This window comes from Perca fluviatilis, chromosome 20, assembly GCF_010015445.1.
Source record: "Perca fluviatilis chromosome 20, GENO_Pfluv_1.0, whole genome shotgun sequence".
Lineage (NCBI taxonomy): Eukaryota > Metazoa > Chordata > Actinopteri > Perciformes > Percidae > Perca > Perca fluviatilis.
The window spans coordinates 6,426,226-6,450,790 of NC_053131.1; the positions used below are offsets into that span (position 1 = coordinate 6,426,226).

A 24,565-nucleotide genomic window follows, 5' to 3' on the forward strand; every position below is an offset into this window, starting at 1 on the left:
GCATCTTGTTAAAGGGTAACTTTGGGTTTTTTTCAGCCTGGACCCTATTTTCCTATGTGTTTGTGTCTGAGTGACTGGTCCAGTATTAAGCGAGATCGCTGCAGTCAGCAGCGGCAAAACAAGCTACAATGTAAGTTATTACCTTCAATTTATGTCCACAAAAGTGCTTGTTTTGTCACTGGCAGGCTCAGATTAATATTCAAAGTGTCTGAACACATTATGGAAAGAACTGACAATGCACATTTGCCCTTACATTGCAGGCCGTTTCACGGCTGAAAATACTGGACTAATTTTAAAGATTGTTGTTCCCATCTCACACACAGACACGCACGCAAAAGTAGTGTTGCTTTTTTTGGCGCTTTCAACCCCATCCATTGGTATCTGCTGATAAAGATGTGAATCTATCCATCACGTTTTTGTTCATCTTCACAAATAATCTGCACACTTATCCTACAGAAACCTACATTAAAATTAGTAACTTAGCTCTGCCTGCAGAGAGTAGAACCTGCTTAACAGGTTCCTATAACATTTAGCACAGTATGAGATAGTGTTTTGTATAATATCTGTGGAGAGAGGAGTGTCCGTGTGAATCTGCTATGGCAGGAAGACTTGCATAACAGCCTCTTTTCATCACCATGACATTCAAGTTCCCTAAACATTATGGAAGTGCAAAAATAATCCCTGGAGGACATCCAAGTCATTTATCAAGCAAATAAGTTCCAGCTTCGTAAATGTGAAGATTCACAGCTTTTTTGTAAGGAGTTATGACATTGTAAATTCAATACTTCTGAGTTTTGGACATTTGAAGATGTCACCTTTTAACTCTGGGGAAACTGCGGCAATCTTTTTCCACTATTTATGATATGATATATAGACTTACTTACTTACTTAATTACTTCTCTGAATAAGACATCTGCCAAATGGAGAGTGGACTCGATTTAAAACGAGCTTAACACAAGTCTTGAAAAGTGAATCCGGTAGAACAAGGTGAAGATAAGTGAAGTCTGTACCTATAGCCGGGGCGTTGATGCAGAGCTCTCTGGACAGAACGAGGAAGGTTTTTCCCAGTACGTAGACGTTCACCTGTGGAGGAGAGCAGTGGTTTCTAAAAAGTGATAAGCAGCAAAGGTAAAACCACTGAGCATCAGTCTGAAATTAAGACTTCACAAGATGTTGGATATGACTGATGATGACTGGTGTATTTGAGAGAGAGAAAAACAGACTATTAGGATATGAAATAAGGCTGTTGCGTCAGCATCAGGTTAAGTGTTCTGGTGATGTAATCGACCTGAAGGTTGCAGAACGTTTCACTTCAATATGTGAGATTAAAAGCTAAGCTGTGGGCCATTTGAAAAAGGGATTTCCCCCCTTATACAGTCTCCTAAAATTGCAGCTCTGTTAATTTCTAATGAAAATATCTGCCACTCAGTCGCCCCCTCTACTCTCCTTTTTCTTCTGTTGGGGCTTTTCTGATGCTTAGTAGGAATCAATGAATTATCAAGAGACTGAGATGGTGCAATATAGAAGACCTTTATTTTATAAATAAAGATCTGAGTTCAACTCTGCAGAGATACTGCAACTGAACTCCATTGAATACTAAAGAGTCAAGACCCTCCTCCTTCCAGCTCTTGGAAATTGTACAAGGTCTCTAAAGTATGCCTTCAGATCGATTTCCTGAATCTAAATTACAGATCTGACCGGTACACCGTTGCGTCTGGATAGTATTGGCTCTCGGCTCTGATATTTCTTTCCACCTTTTGGATCATAAACAGTCGACATTTTAAATCAGTTATCAGTTGTTTTTGGTGATTTTTACTTGGGCTGATTGAAGTGTTGACAGATTTATTTACTTTAAATCACCTAAAGGGGGACCTTTCACAGACATCTGCACTGGCAATTGTTTCTCCAAAAACAGCACAAAAAGTGAAGGGACAAACTGTTATTCTGATAACTGACTGAGCTTGGAGAAACAACTGAAAAATGGGACAACTACTGGCTAAATGACTTTGCCTTAAAAGGTGAACTCCTTGTGGGTTATCACTGAAGTTATTTATCTCAAGACTGTTGCGAACATGAAGGTTACATTTAAGCTTCCATAACTGCTTGCTAAGTGCTGACCAGAATCTGTCAAGTACCAAAAGTTAACATACAATACTTTGCCAACTTTAGAGCTGAAACGATCAGTCGATTAACCGCGTTAATCAGCAACCATTTTAACAGTTAATTTATTCAATTGCTTCATTCATTTTTCAAGCAAGGATCCTTCTTTGGCTCCAGCTGATCAAATGTGAGGTTTTGCTGCTTTTCTTTGCGTTATGTGATGCTAACCTGAACACCTTGGGCTTTGGACTGCCGGTCGGATAAAACATGGAATTTAAAGATTCTGCAGTGGGCTCTGGGAAATTTTAAGGGGGATTTTTCCACTATTGTTTTTTTTAGACGAAAACTATTTATCAATTGACCAAGAAAATAACCAAGAGCAGCAACCCTTGCTAATTTTATATTTCATTTTGGCAAGTTCTTGGTGAGATTCCAACTACCCTGATACTGAAGTAGCTAACAAAACCCCACAGTCCCCAGGACTAAACCTAGCTGGAACTAAAACGAGGACTCCGCAGTCGAGTTTGACAAATCCGGTGGGGATCGTCCAAAGTTAAGTCATGTTTTGTACGAATTTCCTCTTTGCTGAGCTGCTGTGGAGGGGTTGGAACACAAAGAAACACTATATAGGTTTCCACAACTAGAAAAGTTTGAACCAAAGGCGTGTGAGTGTTTCATTTAGACCAGGGCTTCTACAGGTTCACAAAGATAAATATTTTTAATACCAAATAGAATTAAATTGAATACCCGTTTTACAATACCAGCAAACGTATGATGGAAAACCAGTAGGGACCATTAGTTATAATCCAATCAAATTTTTTCAGTACTCCAGCCTTGTATAACAATAATTCCTAGGATATGATTTATAGGATTGCCACAGAGAAACAGCAGGAAATGCATGGATGGTCCATGGATGGAACAGTTATGAAATCAAGTTCATCCAAGTTTTTCCTCAAATCGACATTTGCACATCTTAGTCTCCTAGCTGCAGTAGTGACAGTGTTTGCTGCAGGTCTGATGAAACTCCACAAAAAAGGATTAAACAGCTTCCTGCAGCACAATCCACTGTTGGAACAATCCCACTTTTAGTTTATGTGTGTGTTAACATCTCCCCTGACAGCCTGCAGTCGGATATAAAACATTTGGTAGCGAACATTACTGCCTACGGCGGGCAGGAGAAAATATGTAAGACGCTTGTAAATTTAATTAAAATCTTTTTAATACCTTCTAAGGCAGAAACAGATGACCTGTTAGATAGACCTGAATTAATGTGAAGCTATCCTTTAACCACTGCTGTGTTTGAGAAGTTTAGTTAAACTAACAGATTAGAATTGAGAGAAAAGAACATGCTTATATTTTTCAAAATAAGGTAGGACATTTTGAAACAACATTGAATTCTTAATTTGGATAAATTGTGGTAATGAAACATAACCATTTCAAACGCTCTGGTCGCAGAGGTCGCATGTGCAGTTAAACTAGGCTGAGCAGCGAGGAGCCTGGCTTGCTGGTGGTGGATGGTGCGTCGGTGGATGGGTGGAAGTGTGTCATCGGGGTTATCACAATGGCACCTCCCCTCACAGATGTTTCATTGTATTTAACCCACAACACCTCCAGAAGGCTGGGCAGTAAATTCTGGCATCCCCCGCTGAACCGCCCCCAATCTATCTGAAAGGATCTAAGGATGAATACTGTCGAATAACAAAGACACCGGGCTGCACATCTATCATTTCCTCCACAAATTATCAGCATTACAGCCCAGAATTAAGTTCTGGGGTGTCAAGCTAAAGCAGAAGGGCAGTGAAAGCTGCAGGATCAGGTCATGAACTCGGGTCGGCTGTCTGTCATTCCTTCAGACTGACCGCCCAGACCTCCGGGGCTCCGGGCCGAGGGATAGCAGACAGACGGACTCTCGCTCTGAGCCCCCTCTGGAGTCGGGCAGGGACGCAGATGCTCCTCTGCTATTCTGGGAAGTAAGTTCCAGCAAGGAATGTTTACACAAAGGCAGAAATGGTGGTGGAGAAGGGGAACAAGTGCTGACGCTTTAAAGCAAGACGGCGTGATTACAGCTCAACAGATCATTACATTACGATCGTTAGTCTCAAGAACAAAATCAACACCTTTACAGCATCTTAAAGCTGCACTAAGACAACGACTGAAATGGATACGTTCTCCGGAGCGATTTAGCGTCTTTCAGCTCGACGTCTTGGTTTATGACCTGCAAGAAGCACCTCGTCTTTTGTTTCCAAGCCTGAAACTGACTCCTCAAAAATAAAATTCTTGCTGTACTCAACTCCTTTTGTTAACAGACATGACCCTGCTCTTTTCTGAAAGAGAGTTCTTTGGAGTTTACGAACACAAATTTAATTTTAGTCAAAGTGATACTGAACTAAATTTACAGCGGCACAAACATGGTGAGGTCAGATCTTTTACTGCCCTGTCTTGTACGCTCTAAATTACTTCTGTGATACTTGGATCGTGAAATGGTTTTCACTGGCAGTATCACAGTAAATGAAAACGTACATTTTGTTGACTTTTTAGTAAAAATGTAACGGGATGCTGCCTGCTAAGGGGTTAAACTGTTCGGGTTCAGTCTCAGCGCTCTCATAAACTTTGCTTTGAGACACAGCAGGCAGCTTTTTGAAGCAAAAAAAAAAAAAAGCATTTACTTTGGTAAGTACGATACCATAAGGAGAAGAAGAACCTACAAAAGTCAGAAAATGAGTCATAACTCAAATTGCTTCACTTAACTGTAAAGGATTATAAAAAGGTGCAAGAGATTGAACACCATTTAGCTTATGTTCATTATTCCCAAATAATTTATTTTTCATTAATATATACAGAACTTTACATCAGGTGTGTATCAAATTCACAAATCTGATGAGTTTTGTTCATCGCGAACAAATTGCTGAATATGACCGCGTCTGAAAACTTTTCTACTTTGATATTAGAATCAGTGAGACTGAACACTGAGCTCAAGGCTTTGAATTCAATTTAATCATCACTTTGAACTGCCGACGGTGGAGCTGCTTGTAGATGGAATGGAGAGCCTGAGGATAATTGATCCCCCTCTCCACTGCAGCGCTAAGTGAAACTTTCCGGGTCGAGGGGTCAAAACTCAAAGCGCTCTACGATCAAAAACACCGGCCGATACTTCGCGGCAGAGGCTCAACAGGTGGAAGGGAAAAACTTTCAATTAAAGGACTCCTGATGAGACCAGTTACATTAGTGAGCATCGACAACTCTCTGCTAAAGACAGAAACTACCATAGATGACAGAACCAAACAGCTTCTGTCAACAAGTCAACAGCTTCACTGCACCAGAGGAAGATGGCGAAGACATCCGGGACATCGGATGCTGACATTTGCCAGATAAAAACCTGGTTGTCTGCTTAGTTAAATTACAGTTCGGTAGATGTAATCCTGTGTTTGGATTCTATACTTTTATTTCCTCTCTCCGAAATATTGGATTGGATGTGTTCACACAACCTTTCTGGACCACATGCCGCCAATACACATTACACTTAAAATGTAATGAAAGTTAGCCAGGATTCAGTCTAAATTCCCTAGGTTAAATAAATTGTCATGCCTATCCCAAAAAACTAAATGTAATTCTTTAAAGTGGATTTCTTGATGTCAAGTGGCTCACATATACAGTAGGTCAAGGGTTTAGTTCCACTTTTTGAAATCTGAATCTAGTATCAGAGCTGAATCCTTTCAAATCTCATCCTTAAGAGAGAAAACGAAGCCTTCATGCCACTGGAGTGGAGAGTTGAGAATAAAAAGCCTTTTTATAAATGTGAGTTAATACATTATAAAAAGAAATTTATAGTCTAATTGGCCCATGTGTCTTGCTAAAGGAGTCCTGACATACTGAACCAGAAACAGTAAGTAGTCCATTTTCCACACAGCTGTGTAAGGATAAACCCAGTACACGGGAGAAAAGCTCAAAATAATTAGATAATAAAATAGCATTTCAAAAAGTACAACTCAAAGATCTACTTTGCAAGACCTACACACTGATAAATGAAACGGCACCCTACAATGTATTCAACAGATGAAAATGAGCTTTCTGCCTCATTCACAGTTGCTACAGTTCAACAATGAGGATTGTCCCTGAACTAAACTTAATAATGAAACCGTCTCCGCTGTAGCCAAATGTCCACCTAAAAAACTACAGGAGGAGAGGATTCTGAACACTGTCCAGAGATCAAATAAAACATTTTATTCAGAGAAAATGGCCGAGGAGAGCCCTGGCAGACTGAAAGTGTCTGAATATGTGCACAGTATGCAGGATCATCTGCATGTTTGCTTTCCAAAGCACCGGTTGCTCAATACTCCGCATGTGTGCAGAGATATGCATCTTATGTTGAAAACATTCAGAGCATGTGATCGAATGAAGAAAATCTGGAACGCTCATCACATTAGCAGAAAACAGCTGATTTTTACTGCCAGTATTGATCTGGCCCCGGACCAATGCGCTTATTCCACGTGATTAACTCTGTGGCAGAGACCGACAAAGTTCCCCGTTCATCCAAACAATGCAAAGCAGACCAAGCTGCATGGGTGGGGATTCAATAAAACTGTGATTGGTGGAGTATGGCCTCCCCACAGCCAAAGCAGCAGCAGCAGTCTACATGCTAGACATTAATAACCTCCACAACCCCACCCGCTCAAAAACCAAACCTAATCCACTCCCAGCCTCCTCATCCCTGGGTGTGGACGATGGGGGAGGGGCCGCACGGCTCGTCCAGGACAGCTGGGTGCATAAAAATAAAAGCCCCTGACCAGCTGTGACTCGGAGAAATGTCCCACCACCTCCAGCCCCACCACACCCCTGACTCACTGTGAATCCGCTGCCATTAAATATGCAGACAAATGGAGGGCTTTCTAAATTTACACATGCACACGCACGACTCAGGTTTAATTACATGGGTGAAAGTCTGAATGCAAGATGACTGCAGGACCAAGTGGTTAGGCAGAGGTGCATTATGGGACTTGTGGTGAGTGGTAGGAGTATGTATTTAATGGCTGCTGTAACAGGGTGGGCTTCAGCACACAGACAGAATTAAAGAGTTCAAAGTCAGGAAATTTTAACCCTAGCTTTTATAGGCTTATTTTCACAGATTATTTGACAATAAATGGTGACTCAATCAAAAAACAGCAGTGTTTGAATTACAGTTGCACCAAGTAGTCAATTCATCTAAATATTAAAATGTATATCCAAATGTATTACTTTTTCAATGTGAGCACTCTACTGTATGTACTCAAAACCTGGTAAGACCTCGACTGTACGTGTAAGGCAGCGCCTTTGTATTAAGGTACTGGTTTTAGGATTTGAGGTTCTACACAGGGCTCAGTTACAGGTACTCATGCCTCAAATTGTACAATTTTCACAAAATGAACCGTCAATTAAAGAAAGAGTTGGAGAAATAATTTGATTAATCTAATAAAAATTTAATTTATCTGCAACCATTTTGACAACGGATTCATGATTGAAGTCTAATATTTGATGGGTTCAGGTCCAAAAGGGAGAATTTGCTGCTGCTTCTTCTTGTCTTACATGATGCTATTATTGCTGTTTGACTAAACAAGAAATTGGATAGACATTTTTATTATTTTCTAATTAATCAAGAAACTAAATGAGCCGAATAATCAATAAAGAAGATAATCATTAGTAACAGCTCTAGCTTTAATTTGACTGGAGTCTTGAAACTTACCTGCAGGAGATCACTGAGGTCCAGCAGCATGTCTGAGAGAAACTGATTAAGGAAACTAAACCAAAACAATAACGGTTAAAACATACGTTGAAACGATTTTCTTTTTTGCCCAGGTAGGACAGACGAGTGAGAAACCGAAAGGTCAGATGACATACAGTATAAAATCCATTTGTGTGACTGAGCCCCATCAGACTCCAAACTGGTCAAATCAGACAACATAAACATTCATTTAAAGTATACTAGAACACTACTTTACATACTCCGACTGTACCGGTGAGCTGCTCTGGCTTACCAGTCAGTCAATCTTTTATATTAAATGACCGATTTTAGGATTTGACATTAGAAAATAAAAAAGGTACTTTTGTCCCAATCAAATCTTTTTGCACTGAATCCTTCAATAAAGGTGTTGGTTAATAGTCTGACCTGACATTTATGCTGTGGTACGTCGGTTATTTCATAAACTGATGGTTAGCAGTGTCTGAATCCAGTGACTTCCACCTTATTTTCAATAGTTAGGGTCTTTTATGGCTCTCCACCTGTACAGTGGACACCGGTGGAATGTTGATGATGAAATGAGTGAAAGACGTTGAGCTCGGGCAGCTGTGGCAGTAAATCTAACGAGGCGCTGAAGCGTCACCTCTGACCAGACGGCTCTTCCAAATATACTGACAGACCTGTCGCTCCCCCACTGTGACCACCCACACCCACCCACACACACGCCTCATCAGCCTCTGGACATCCCACCCTCCCAAGACTGCCCCCTCCCCACCCCGCTTGGACGTCAGTCTCCGTGGCGACAGCGTCTCCGTGGCGACGGGTGCACCTGTCTCCGGGCTGCCAGAGTGGATTAGCGGGGCTCCTCTGAAAAAGGCCTCACAATGGAATTAGCAGCAGCAGCGCAGATGAAATGGAAAACATTATCTCAGCGCGCTCTGTCTGGAGATTACAGGAAAATAAACGACAGCAGGTCCTTCAGCACATCTGGGTCCACTGAGGGGGGAAAACAAAATGTTTACACCTTTAAAATAGTGCCACAGGAAGGATGATCCCAATGACTCACTTACTTAAATGTCCAGGGAAATGAATGCTTGAACTGAAGCAAATGCTGCATTTAGAGAGAAAGTGTCTGCATCTGTCTTTATCGCTTTGCACATTGGTTACAGACTTCAAGCTTCGTAAACTCTGACAAAAGTCTAAATGTTTGATTAATGTGGGTGATAACATCACAGCATCTCCTCCGTCTTTCCCAGGGTTTCCTACTACAGCCGATAAATGTTTAAGATGGCAACCACACAATCTTTGTTATAGTTTGACACCGTATGCTTATCCTATTCAACATTAACATGGTTATTTTAATGACAGGGCTCTAACTTCACTTTTTTCACCACCATCCTGAAATGCAAGTCAAACCCTCGCAAAGAAAATGCTGACTGTCCTAATTATATAAAAGGCTGTGCTACAATGCAATTATTAAGCTAATTAAAAAGGAATATGTGACATAAATAAAACCGTGGAAATCTGGGTCCCTGTCTCTTCCACGGTGGCCGCCGGTTACATTAGAAAGCGCAAAATCCCACCACCGTGTCGGGACGTCATTGTGACTTCCCGACAGCTACGGTGCGTTCAGGTGTAACTGTTCATCTTCCCGCTCTCTCCCAATTCTACCATGACAACTTTTGTCAGAGATCGAGGTTATGGTTTAAATCGCAGTTGTATTATATTTCAGGCTAAGGTCTACCTTCTGTCACGCAACCATCCTGAAATCAAACATTTTACCATCCCTGAGCTTTTTTTCCCCCCCCCGTCGCCAGAAGACCCTTCACTTAAGGTGCTGTACTCAACATTCAGAACATTAATATAGCAGCAACCTATTTTTATGTGAAGTATATGGTGGGGTAAAGGCGCCCTGAGTGGAAAATGAAGTCACACTCCATCGGTGTGTGTTGTAATCCGAGCTTCTCTGTTCTTTGTTCTAATAGCCAGTCCAGCCGCACGTGCATGTGAGTGCATGTGCCTGTGAGAAAAGAAAAAAAAACAAAAAATAGTTGGTATTTCAGGTATTGGGGAATGGTCTTAACTTTTCTCCTGACAGCACGTTCAATGATGTGGTAACTGTGGTTTCTTAGAACTTTTTTGTTTTGGCCATCATTCCAGTAAACCAGTGATAATAACATTGTTCTGTCGGATCATCCGACTGCTCTGGTTTTCTTGCCTCGTCTAACTCTATTTTAGCCACGTTGCAGCGGTCCCATAGCCTGACGAGGATTGACAGAAGGGGAGGGGATGTCCTCTGAGTGACCAGTGACGAGGTCCGCCCGCTGTAGATGGCCACTCACAGCACATTAGGGCAGGACTCTGTGCAAAGAGGTTGGTAAAAATTATACCTGAGCTACCGAAAAATGTAAACAGACCTCTTGTCCGAGGTACAACGAACACAGCTTTCTTCTCGAGGAAAGCTTTAAGCGCATCCGATTGTTCTTTTGGTGAAAATATACCGTCCAGTTCGTTCCAATACCGTTGTGATAGCGGCTTCAACAGAGAGTTCATAACTGAACGATGGGCACATTTTTATTGGATTCTTTTATTGGATACATACACTTTTGTGTCAGTTTTGGGGACAACTTCCCTTTTTGAAGAGAAGGAAGGGGGCAACCGAAGGGAGGAAGGAAAGAGAAGTCCGGCGTAAGAAGAAGGAAGGTCACCGAGACAAAAAGGTGGATGAAAGAAAACAGACCGCCCGGTTTGCCGTGAGGTTGGTCCTCGTTAAATTAAACTCCAGATTTAGACGGATGTTTCTTTTTACACTCCGTTCTCCTTCGTCCCGATTCTCCCCTGAGACAACATTACAGACTCACCCAGCTGTGGAAAAGGAAGTGAGCAGAGCTATTTTTACCCTGGGCTCACTCCTCCAAACATGCACAATCAGACAGGCCTGCACTGACACACACACACTCACTCACTGACACACACACACACACACACTGACACAAACACACAATGCAGTAAGAAGGCATTGTACCCTCTTCGCCCCGCTTTCATTAGGTAAACCTATCCCGGCCGTCCTGCTCGGACAGCGCTGCTGTTACATAACACATCAATCCTCGGAGGCGAAATGAGTCGGGAGTAAACCGACAACGGTGCAAAAACCAACGAGTCGCCCTGCTTATGAAAAAAACATGAAGCTAAAAGTCCCATTATCCCGATGATGACACATCGCTCTCAACCTCAATAAGCTGCCGTGAGCAGATTATGAAACATTAAGAAAGGCAGCGACGGGTGCCTCAGCCTCCGCACATCAAAAGTAACCTGCACACTTTGATGTGCCGTCCTCCATCAGTTTCGGATGCACGTTGGCAAAATTAGCGTGCAACTTTGTCTCAGCCCTTTGTCTTAGATCAAATATAAAAAGTGTCTCATACAGGAAACGGCTCTTCATTTGTGGAAGTCTTTGATCAGGTTTCCTTTCAGAGGAGATTTCTCCTTTTTGTTACAACATTTAACTATACTAGACACTCAAGAGTACACACACACACACACACACACACACACACACACACACACACACACACACACACACACACACACACACACACACACACACACACACACACAAAACACACACACACACACACACACACACACACGGCTGCTGCTTTAGGTGCTGCTTTTGCTTGTGTTGTTTGTGCCCGTTCTCTATTTACAGGCTTATGGCATATAGAGCAGAAACAATTAGTCGATTTATTAGTTAAGTCAATCAACAGAAAACAATTTAGATAATCAAGCAATTGTTTTTGTAATTTTTTAAGCAAAATAATCGCTTGTTTTTAGCTTCTCAAATATGAATATTTAAAGCAGATTTTTAAACTGAATGTTTGGGCTTTGGACTCAAACCAAAAAAGGAATTTAAACAGTGTTTTCTGATATTTTATAGATCAATGATTAATTGGTGATGACTTGTTAGTTGCAGCATAGTGACTAGATGTCTTAGCTCGGCATGTCACATATTAGCATGTTCCAAATAAGCTAAGCTGCTATTTGGCATGCGTGTACAAGTTGTAAGGTGGATGTTTTTGAAAAACAGACCGACGTTACACAGACGACTGTGTATGAATGGACAAAGTAGTGTTTCAGTGCAGCAGTGATCCTATTGGTCAATCCTATTCTTTTTTACTTTCTTATTTCCTGTCGAGATGTTTGAGATCAGAGTGTTTTAGGACTACAGTTTCAGTCGTGCTTTGGGTGATATAAACAGGAAGTATAATGTTGTCACAGAGTCAGTAAATTAGCTGCGGGCTAAGCCTATATTTATTAACATTTTGGCGAGTCCTCACTCAGAAAATAATTAACTATTCACGATTTACCTGCACTACTTTGATACTGTAGAAAATATCTATATTCGATCAGTATGAGGCACGTTTTTAAGATCTAAAGAGCTTTTTCAACAGATTGATGGAGTTTTGTGCGCTATAACCCATTTCTGCATCATGGTCTAAAATCCATGTTGACTGTACTTTCTATCTTATTAACCATTATCAAAACGTTTTGATAGGAAAAGGATACGTGGCGTTCCCTCGGTGCGGCAGACCAGGTAGAGACATGCAGCAACGACGTGGGCCGACTTGCGGCCGGTGGTCAGGTGTTTCATGAGCGCCATCTTGTAGAAGTTCAGGGCCGTGTCCAGACAGTGCTGGTTCATCTGCAGCTGGTGACCCAGAGTGTTGATGTTATGTCGTGCTGGAGAGAGACACACATACATAAAAGAGCATGTCAGCTCACAGAAACACTGCAGCCAATATTCTAAATTCAAATATATATATATATTCGACTGTAAAAAGAAAAGGCAGTGCTATCTGCCTCGCGCGTCCCAGCCTGGGCTGCTGCTCCTTAAAACAGTCCTTCCAGAAAAAGTTTGAGGTTTTTTGCGATTGTTGCGGGCAAAAATCCTTGATTATGCGGCACGTTTTCTTAAAAAATTCAATGGAATATGCGGGATATTTATGCAATTTTATGCGATGAAATTGCGGGAACTTGCAAAAATTGCGGTTTGATGAAAAAGAGAAGAAAAAGTGATTCCCCCAACACCCTGCTTTTTTTAAAGGGGTGATAGAATGCAAAACCGATTTTACCCTGTCATAGTTGAATAACGACAGTTCGGTGGGTAAATAGGACATACATAGAAGCTCAAAATCCCACTGACACCCCTTTACTATGAAAATCTCATATTTTGAAACTGCCGCTGAAAATGGGCGAATCCCAACAAAGCTGGAAGTTGTCGTCAACCTCCCAAAAACCGGAACCTTTGTCAGCCCATGGGTGTATTAAGAGAACGGTCACGCTAACATTTACATAGGCTACACAACTGACCTGAGATCAGGTAGTCTTCTGAATCTAGGGTCGCAGATCTCTGCTATTCAATTACAAAATTCACTTCTGAAACTTTTTATCGCAGAAATAAACTATGTAAGGCTCAAATATGGGCCGTTTAACGAAAATGGATGGCTAATGGCAAATTTTGTCCGACGTGTGTCGCAGTTCAGCGCCGGTGCTGCCTGTGTTGCTGCCTGCGCCCGCCCGCCTTCCTTACACACACCCGGCCTGCTCTGAGGAACTTGGAACTCCGTTAGGGCTAGCAGCCCACAGCACTCCATACCCGTGCAAAGTCACCGGTTTTGGATAATGGATTATTAACGCTGACGGAGCTCCAGGGCCTGCAGCTCCCCTCTTCCTAATGCCAGGTGTTTGTGAGTGAGAGCAGGTCAGAGAGCTTGTTACGCCAGCAATCTCTTACCACAGGTTCCATTTAATCTTATAATGTGTGTAATTATAATGTGTTGAGTTATTTAAACAAACGATCGGTGAAATACCGACCTCTTGTCCGAGTCTCATTGATAGAGCCTGCGGCTGGATGGAGCTATAGCTAGAGGAGGCTAGCTATAGCTAGCCTCTTCTTAGAATTCCTCTGGAATTCACAAAAAATCATTAACTTGAAATCTGACACAGTTGTTAGCTTTATAGGACATTTAGTTAGCTAGCTGTTGTATAACTGGCGTGCTACGGACGTTCAAACTGTAAATATACTCCGAATTACCGAAAATGAAGCTAACTATCCTTGATTTGTAGCTACACACAGCTAGGATTGAAGGGGCAGTCGCAGCTAACGAAACCCTTACAGCTCACAAATATTCATTAACTTGAAATCGGACAAACAGTAGTTAGCTTTATGAGACATTTAGTTAGATGTGTAGGCGGGCGGACGAAATTCAAACTGTAAATATACTCGAATTACGACCAAAAATGAAGCTAACTAGCTAGCCGCAATCTGTACACATATAGGATTGTAGGGACAGTTGCAGCTAACGAAACCCTTACAGCTCACAAATATTCATTAACTTGAAATCGGACACCGTAGTTGGCTTTATAAAACATTTAGTTAGATGTATAACTGGCGTGACGAAATTCAAACTGTAAATATACTCGAATTACGACCAAAAAGCTGCAGGCCCTGGAGCTCTGTCAGGGCTGCCAGCCTAACAGAGCTCACAGCAGACCGGGGTTTGTGAAGGAAGGCAGGCCGTGCGGCGAGGCAGCAGCACCGCCGCTGAAGTCCGACACACAGTCTTACCATATTTGCAATTAGCCATCAATTCTCGTAAAACGGCCCATATTTGAGCTTTATATAGTTGATTTCTCACATAAAAAAAGTCTCAGAAGTGAATTTGGTAATGAAACATTGCAGTGTCTGGAATATGAGATTCTGTCGCTTCTCTAATGTGTGTGTATTGGGAATTCGCTCAACCAATCAGCGCGCATCTCTAATGTCTGCCTATGGCAATTCGCTCAACCAATCAGCGCGCAGTTCATCTAAATATTCACGAGCATACCATATTTGGAAGAAAAGCTCTTGTTTCAAATAGAGCCAAAACACAGGGATGAATAAGGGCCAATAAAATATCAACCAGGCCATTTTCAGCCCAACCAATGTTACATATCCCATTAAGAGACCATAAGGAACAGTGTGAAATACTCTATATAATCATTCTATCACCCCTTTAAACTTAATTTCCAAAAATTGTTTACAGATATTCAGTCATTGCAATAAGTAAAAAAAAAGATACAAAAATATATACAAATAATATTAACGTAAAAATAAAAGTAATAGTCTAAACAGAGAGAAATAAAAGATACAAAAGAGACAGACTTTTAAAAATCGTTAGGCTAATATAGACAGCAGGAGCACTTTTCAGATTTCAGAAATTTCAGATAATATCAGATATTAAGATAGCTTTCTTATTGGATACCAACTTAAGAGACATGTCAAATTCAACCTCCAACACCCTGCTTTTCGATGATGTTCACGTTGCGTAATTACGTCACTTCATAACATTCCCATGGCAACAGGGGAAAATGGCTGCTCTTGTGTGAAGTAAACGCAAAATTTTTTCAACTTTCTGCTGAGATATATGTGACTTTTTTGCAATGAAAATGCGGGGATTATGAAATCATGCAAGCTCTGTATATTTGGCGCGGAAATTGGCAATTTATGCGACGAAAGTGCAGCATATTTGAAAAAATGCGGGCCCCGCATGAATATGCGGACTTTGGCTGATTATGCATTGAATTATGCGATCGCATAATCGCGTTTTTCTGGAGGGACTGCTTAAACGTTTTTATCTCCCGTCTGTGTAACGTCAATATAAATATTCATATAAATAAATCCATTGTAATGCCCGGTTGAGCCCAGCCAGTTGTCAAGAAAATTCAAAGCGAGCGAGTGGGCTTTTGGTTTACGTTTGTGTCATGGGGCTGGCGCTGCCAGAAGTAAACAAACAACAAGCGTGAAGAAGAAGATGCCACAAAGACAGCAAGGAAAATGTCTAACTGGAGAGAGACGAGATCAGGGAACTTCTGTTGGTAATTTCGACGGACAAATTCATTTTTTATGACCAAATTTCAAACCAGCTCTGGGATCGCGGCCCGCGTCATGTCCTGCACGATAGAGTTTTACATTATATAGGACATTATTTTATTAGTTTATTTTGCAAGAATGTTTCTGTTGAAATTAATATACCTATACAAGTAGTTTGTCTCCCGCTGTATTGGTTCGCCCTCTTACGAACATAATGCACACAAATAAATATTCAAATATATTTGAACCTATTTATTTTTTTGGAAGGAATATTTAACGTCACTTTTGGCCAATTTTGACAGCCCTGCTTCATCATTAATGCAGAGAAGAGGAAAAACAAGCATAGCAAACAGTATATTTAGCTCATGGAAGGTTTAAGGCTCATCCTTCCTGGTGCATGAACGTGCTTGGTAACGTTCATGAAAAACTTTTCTCAAGAACAGAACAAGTAAAGGTGTCATGATGACCATCTAATCTGACATGGTGACCATTGAGAAAGACTAATGTGGTGAAGTCCGATCCCAATATAAACCTGTTTGTAGTGCAGAACGCCGAACACACACACACGTCACACAAGCACATGACCATATGCAAACACAGCGCTGCAAACATGTCAGGACCCACACTAACTGTGTAATCACGGGCAACACACAGAAGCATGTGTGCTCCATCTTCAGACACACACACACACACCAATATACGGTGGCCGACAGGGGCAAACGCACTGCAACTTAATGACACACACACACAGCAACTTAATGAAACACACACAAATTGACAAAACAAGCAAATTAAGAAATCATCTTCATTAATTTGACAACACATACGCAGCATTTAGCAAACGCGCTGCAAATACACACAACGCGCTGCAAATACAGAAACGATGCAAAAAGGCACACCATCCCCGAAAACAAATGCAACACCAAAAATTCTCCAGGCTTCTAGGGGAGCGCTAAGTGGAACAACTTGATTTTCGACCCCACAGAGAGACAGAGAGAGAGAGACAGAGAGACAGAGAGAGAGAGAGAGAGAGAGAGAGAGAGAGAGAGAGAGAGAGAGAGAGAGAGAGAGAGAGAGAGAGAGAGAGAACGTTCAATCTCAGCACCGTTGTGAAAACGGTGTGCAGCTGCTTTGAGATCGTAGACTGTAAATATTAAGTCTATGTTTGAGATATGTTTTCTCTTGTTTGGTGGCTCTGGTCCCAGGTGATACCCAATCAGCAGAGACAGGTCTGTAAACTCTAGGTAATAAAAAGGCAGAGCGCTCTCTCTCCGTGGGGTCCAAAATCCCGCTGTCCCACTTTGCGCTCCTCCTAGAGGCCTGGAGAACTTCCGTTGTGTAATATTATTGACTGTAAATATTAATGAACAAAGCTTCCAGTTCGGCGAAGTGCTGCAAATGCGGAAGTGCCTTAAACCTGTATTCTATCTGAATTCCAGCAGGGGGCGACACGTGCGGTTGCAAAAGGAGGTCTGTTTCTGTAGAAGTCTATGAGAAAGTGACCCACTTCTCATTTGATTTATTACCTCAGTAAACATTTACTTTTTTGCAATGAAAATGCGGGGATTATGAAATCATGCAAGCTCTGTATATTTGGCGCGGAAATCGGCAATTTATGCGACGAAAGTGCAGCATATTTGAAAAAATGCGGGCCCCGCATGAATATGCGGACTTTGGCTGATTATGCATTGAATTATGCGATCGCATAATCGCGTTTTTCTGGAGGGACTGCTTAAACGTTTTTATCTCCCGTCTGTGTAACGTCAATATAAATATTCATATAAATGAATCCATTGTAATGCCCGGTTGAGCCCAGCCAGTTGTCAAGAAAATTCAAAGCGAGCGAGTGGGCTTTTGGTTTACGTTTGTGTCATGGGGCTGGCGCTGCCAGAAGTAAACAAACAACAAGCGTGAAGAAGAAGATGCCACAAAGACAGCAAGGAAAATGTCTAACTGGAGAGAGACGAGATCAGGGAACTTCTCGTGTCTTAAACCTGTATTCTATCTGAATTCCAGCAGGGGGCGACACGTGCGGTTGCAAAAGGAGGTCTTTTTCTGTAGAAGTCTATGAGAAAGTGACCCACTTCTCATTTGATTACCTCAGTAAACATTTACATAATGAGTTTATGGTCTCACTAGCTAGTTTTAAGTCTTCTGCAACAGAGAATGATGTTCATTTTTTTAATTATGGTCTCGTTGCTTTAAAAATTGCCGATAAAGCAGGGGGTGTTTTAGGGCGTGGCTATGATGGGATTGCCAGTGAAAGTGTGTAAGGTAACGTAGAGTGTAAGGGCTCCTCCCTCACTCCTCCCTCTCGTCTAAAATCGTCACATCCTAAACCAGGATGGCTGCGCCTGTAACAGCAAACTCAACGACTCCTAGCAGATCTCCACAAACCAATGGATGACGTCACACATGGTTGGCACCTTTGTAATATGCAGCGTTTTTTTTGTTGCATTTGTTTTCGGGGATTGTGTGCTTTTCTTTTGCATCGTTTCTGTATTTGGTTGTGTGTATTTGCAGTGCGTTTGCTAAATAATGCGCATGTGTTGTCAAATTAATGAAGATGTTTTATTAATTTGCTTGTGTTTCGTCTATTTGCGTGTATTGCATTAAGTTGCAGTGCGTTTGCCCCTGTCGGCCACTGTACCAACACACTCCATAAACCCCTGCGGGTGTTGCAGTAGGTGTAAAGAGTTTATAATTACTGCCAGTGTGTGTGTGTGTGTGTGTGTGTGTGTGTGTGTGTGTGTGTGTGTGTGTGTGTGTGTGTGTGTGTGTGTCTGAGCTCATCACGTCTAGTCATGCCGTTTAACTTTCAGATCTGTAAACAGCAGATTTCACACACGCACGCACCTCTGGATCATCTCTCAGTTTTCTGTTCTGAATCCGTTGTAATCATTCCAGTCGAGACGTGAAAGTTGATAAAAATACATTTAAGAAAACAATCTCACCCCAAGGTTCACTTAGTATCTCTGGAGGATCTCGAGCTTTCGATTCCATTTCATTCTTCAGCAAATGAAAAATGTCCAGTTGTCGTGGAATTTCACACACACAATGGTCAAGAATTGTTTTACAATCACTCAGAAAAACTACAAACTAAAAGATGCCATTTAAGGACAACTCCATGTGAATGTGTAGAAAACAGCAGGTTCAGCTTTGCCTAATATCTACTTAAGATATTATTGATCATAAGATACTACTGTAGAAAAATAAGTCTATAGCGATGCTAGCTGCTTTTTGTGCCTTTTTTGTAAGGATGCATTTATAAGTTAGTAAGCAGACATTGAGTTTATTTTAGAAATAAGAGAAACATTCTAAGGTTTTTTGAATAGTTGTCACTCTTTTGTATTCCGCTTGATAAATCAGATTTTCCGTCATTTTAAGCAATGCCAAATCGACGTTTGACTGTAAACAACTGAGCTTTATGAATGAGAGTTAATTAAAAAAGGACCCTAACACTCTGCTTCCTCCGGCTCAAAATCCCTTCACTTTATAGAAGACATGCAGTACAGAAATACATGAGATTAATACAAATAAATATAAACCAAAGAAGCCAGACACAATCAGAAAACAAACCAAATACCTAGAGGCAAGAGACCAAAGAAAAGAAAAAATAAACTCACAGCTTCGTGGAAATGTAATAGCATGAGATACAAAATAAGTTTTGGATCGGTTGCTTTGGTGTCAAACCAAAAAAAGTGAACTGCTTCCCTCATTACGACCAAGTTTGAGTCACAGATTATAAGTAGGGCAGAGACTCAGCGCTGCAGCTATAATTATATAAAAAAAAAAAAAAAGTAGTTTCCTGCCCTTTACGTGACTCTTCAGCTCAAATCCCCAAAACAGTGACCGATTCCTTCATAGGAGCCTCTAAATATATAAATAACTCCTTATAACATTTATATGATCAAAAACTGGGACACTCTGAAGCAGAGTGGCATTTATACATCCACACGGGATGATCAAAGTATCTGGGGAGCTGTTTGTACCAACACCTACATACACCTGGATTAGAAAACATGTGATTTATGGCCCCCAGTCACACACACATGCAGTCCAATTTAACCCACATCACCAGAGAGAACGTGTTGGGTTTGTTTATCACAGAAGCCACGAGTGAAAGTTCATTAGTCCTTAAGTTGGTAGCTGGAGCGCTGTCCGTGGCCCTGTTACCACTGGGTTTTAAATTGCGTTTCGGTGATCCGAACACAAGTGGACAGCCGACACGTCGCCATTCACACCTGTATCTACCACGCGTCTCCAGCTGTGTTCAGATTTCACAGGTCGGATTCGGACCCTGGACCTCTGCGTCGAGGAGTAAACCTCTCAGCATATGTGCGCCTGCTCTACCACTGAGCCAACCCAGCCACGATACCAAGCACTTTTATGTACGCACAATACATATTACACCAGCAGCCGGTTAGCATTAGGCTGGAAAAAACACCTTCCATAAAACTAGGGCTGGGCACCGAACGTCGATACTTTTATGGCACCGACCGAAAATACTCGGAACCTTTGAGTATCGAAAAGTTATTTATCTTAGGGGCGCAACATGCCACACCCACAACCATACCCACCCACACCCACTGTAAGGCAAGGCAACTTTATTTTTACAGCACCTTTAAGCAACAAGGCAATTCAATGACATCCCTTTGCACTTAAGTTAGTTCTCCATTAGTTCAATGTTGACAACAGGGCAGTCACCAAGTTTATTGATAAAGGTTTGTGTCATTATGCAGTTTGCACTAAAAAGTCTTTGTTGTTTACATTCCTTTGCATTTTAGTTAGTTCAATATTAGCCTGTACACAATGTCATTTATTTATTTATTCATTTATAATATGTTCATGTTGTGGCAAAAAGGTTTCTCTTTTATTGTTAATTTTTAAAGTTTGGATTGATACCAATCCTGACAGTGTTTCCGCTGCAGAAAATAGCATGGTGGACACTGACTTTGATGAATTTACTGTTTATCAGACCCCAGATGAGACAAGAAGCTAACGTTAGCTAACGTTAGCGAACGCTGTGGTGACGGTCGCTCTGCCTCTTACTCCCCGCTGCAGGAGATGCTGTATTCACGCTACCGTTTTAAAACAGTTTTCCAGGTTAGTGGGGGGAGCATGCCGCTCAAAACCAACATGAAAAACGTAGTAATGTTCAATCAGCGTTTTGTTTTGTTGTTAAACTGTGTGTAAAGGAGTGGTGACGTTAAATCACCCTACGATACCGTCTATTTGCTGGATGGTTTCAAGGTAACGGTCGGTAGCTAACATTAGCAGATAAGCCCATACTTTTTTTAACATAGGGGTGTGTATACTTATGCCCCCTGTATTTTAAGGAAGAACATGTATTTATTTACAATACAATATTCATTCACAAAGAAAATTGGTGTCCTTAAAGGTTGGATTTTTCCTTATTTTTTAATTAAGGCATTAAGATAAAAAAATTTTATTCCTGTTTTTAGTCAACTTTAGCATGGGTTCATAAACTTATGAGCACCACTGTATTTAATCATCACATATGACAGCTGTATCGATGTTTTAGTCCACCGCTCTGCAAGGTCTCAAAATATCAAATAACTATTTCTTTAATAATTAGACAGTAGTTTCAACCATGGTGGAGCAACTCATTTTAAAGTAACTTGATTTTTTGTATCAATCTATGTAAAACAAACTAGAATCACAGAAGATATGTCGCCTCATTATTTTGGTATTAATTTTTATCCACACACCTTCCAGCTAAACATCTAGATTTATGGGAATCACACACTCAGTTTTTACTGCAGTTCCATTTTGTGATTCAGACAAAGTGTGTTTTTGCACATAAATCTTGCCTTTAAAGCTACATTTAAATTCTAGCCGTAGCGTCCACACACTCACTGTGTACTGATACATGAGGGACTGATCATACATTATTGTCCAACACAAATACAGGAAGAGGTGGGGTTTGTGCTCCCAGATATGAATCAGTCAGCAGCGAGACGGAGGAGGAGGTGCAGACGGCCACTGGGGAAAGTTTGTGGAGGACAGAAAGAAAGAAGAGCTGTTCCTCTCATAGAGAGACGCCTGCAGACTCAGAGGGTCATAAATCCACACACACACAGACAACACGCACACAGACAACACACGCACAAAACTTGAGCTTACACACACACACACACACACACACACACACACACAAAGCTTCAGTGAAAAAAAAAAAAAAAAAAAAACAGAATTTGAAGTAGAGTGAGACCTCTTCCCGCAGCTCCCATGATAAATCGTGTGGACTGGGGTTACACCCATTGTTAGCCCCCTCCCTGGTAGCACACGAAGCATGATGGTGGTTATATGTGATTCTGTATGACGTGGGACAGACTGTGTAAAGCTGAGTGAATGTAAGGTTATGACTGATGCCCATGCATACATCATGCTGTACCAAAATCTTCTGAGGTCAGATTTGTGTTGTGATAAACTTGAGGCCTGTCGAATTTATTGTATTGTTGTTCATCAAAGTGAAGACTGACCACATCCCAGTAAGCCATGACAGTGAGCCAGCATGAAACCGGCTCGCCTTAATGGAACCATTTTTAATTAAACCTGCTATGACCCGGGTCAGGTACGTTAGTGAGCTATGGAGGTGCTGGTAGATGCGTTTGTACATTTGGACCGAGCTAGGACAGCAGTTTTCCAGTCTTCATGCTAAGCTAAGCTCAGCTAACCGTCTCCTGCTTCATATCACCGTGCAGACCTGAGAGCGGTATTGATCCTCTTATGTCACATCTCATTTCCACCGTGATAAGCATAAACTATTGCTTTAAGCAGTGTGTGACATTGATTTATACAGTATACACACATGCATATAATCAAACAGCATAGAAAACATATCTTACAAAGCCTCTACACGCACACAATTACAAGCCGAATATATAGTCTTCCACAATCCTCATATCTTCCCTCACACACACACACACACTGTGACTCATCCACACACACACACACACAAGCGTCTGCTGCAATCCGACAGCTCTGTGGCTCCGTTGCTGAAACATCAGCGGAGCAGACGGCTGTTGCTGCAGTAATCAGCTGCTCAGACTCTCTGCCCGGCAGCCAGCCAATCAGCCGAGTGGTTTTCCCCAGTCTCTTTCAACAAGTTGTTGTTGATGTTATGGGTGTAGCATATATCGTTCACGGTAATTCCGGTGTCATTTTTGATATGATAGAAAATGTATATAGTGATACTTGTTGATGTAAGGGCATCATACCGTTACACACAGCAACAACAAGCATGGCTGAAAGCCAAATTGCTACCAGCTCCGCTGGTTTAACGTCAGTCATTGTTCTGAGTTCAGATCAATTCAAAATGACAGCAGACCACCTCAGAGTGTCACTTAAACAATATCAGGACATTCTGATGGGGGATTTCAACAGCACAGAACAAACTAAACAGTTATGGTATTTTAGAGAAACTATAAAGATATATAGTGTATATTGCATAATAGTCCCCTAAAAATTGACAGATATTAATTATAAGCCACATCGGCCAGCCCTAGTTGAGATAAAACCGCTGTGTCAGGGTGAGGTGCGGGGGACACCACAGGGCCCTCCAGGGGCCCAAGAAGAACGAGGAAAAGGTAAATTTAGAGCCTGACAGATATTTATCGACAGGGCCTACGTTATCAGCTCACACTGGTTTATCACAGGGAAAGAACAATCACAGAGAGAAGAGCTGCAACTCTCTTGGAACAGGGAAGGGGGGCTATTTTTGTTCCACTACTACTACTACTACTACTACTACTACTACTACTACTACTACTACTACTACTACTACTACTGGGCAATATGGAGAAAATCAAATATCACGATATTTTTTACCAAATACCTCGATATCGATTCCGCAACGATATTGTAGTGTTGACTATTGTTGCTTTTACAAAATATTTACACAATGACAAAAAATCTCATTGTGTAAACATTTTGTCATTCATCAAAAAGATGAATAATCATCAGTAATAATAGAACTGTCTGGTAAGTTCATAACATGACATCACTTTACTGTAATGCAGCTTTTAAAACCAGGAAAAGACAAAACATACCATATTACGATATCCAAAATCTAAGACGATATCTAGTCTCATATCACGATATTGATATAATATTGATATATTGCCCAGCTCTAACTACTACTACAGTTTTGGTTTATTTTAATTACTAAAATATCACTCTCTGCCAAAATCCAAATGAGAGAAGCACTCAAGAGAAAAATGTTGATGTGCTCATCTGTACTAGGGCTTTCACTTTTTTTAATGTTTTATTTGAAAATGTTCATGTTGCTCTCAGCGGTCTCACAGCATCTTTATCAGAGAAACCACCGCTGTAGACCTGCTCAGCAGCAAACAGCAGACAGACAGTAGTGTCTAGTGTAGAGAGACTGGCTGGTGGACAGAGTGGAGCATTTAGATAAATAAAGACTACTTCACCCAGAAACACTTTAAAGAATGAAATTAAGTTAATGAAAAATGTATTCGGAGACGTGAAGAGAAAGAAAGCTTCTGCTGGGACTTAAGGTGCATTTACTGTCTGAGGGGTTCTTTGAACAAACAGGATAAAAAGATTCAAGGTGAATCAGCCAAAAGAGCCTTTAATTACTCGGCTGCCGTGTCAGACAAGGTTAAAAAAAAAACGCCAACGTGTTGCAACACAGCTTTCTGAAGACAACACTTCAGAATAAGTGAAGATTAAAAATATTTATATGAACGCACATGAACTAAGGCTGCAAATTTGCTGATTCTGAACATTATTAGTGATGTTTTCCTGACATTAAATTGCAGCCTCTTCTGTAAAATTGACATCCTCTGAAGTCT

The 24,565-nt window shown here is 41.2% G+C and overlaps 1 protein-coding gene across 1 annotated transcript in view; it reads right to left on the reverse strand.

Moving 5' to 3' along the window:
• Positions 1-24,565, reverse strand: part of LOC120548985 (transcription factor IIIB 90 kDa subunit-like) — a 172,579-nt gene that overhangs the window by 132,361 nt on the left and 15,653 nt on the right. The window contains exons 4-6 of the mRNA XM_039785497.1: positions 12,377-12,550; positions 7,817-7,848; positions 1,011-1,083 (exon numbers count right to left, since the gene is read on the reverse strand). Coding sequence (XP_039641431.1) covers positions 1,011-1,083; positions 7,817-7,848; positions 12,377-12,550 — 279 coding nt within the window. The remainder of the gene's footprint in view (positions 1-1,010; positions 1,084-7,816; positions 7,849-12,376; positions 12,551-24,565) is intronic.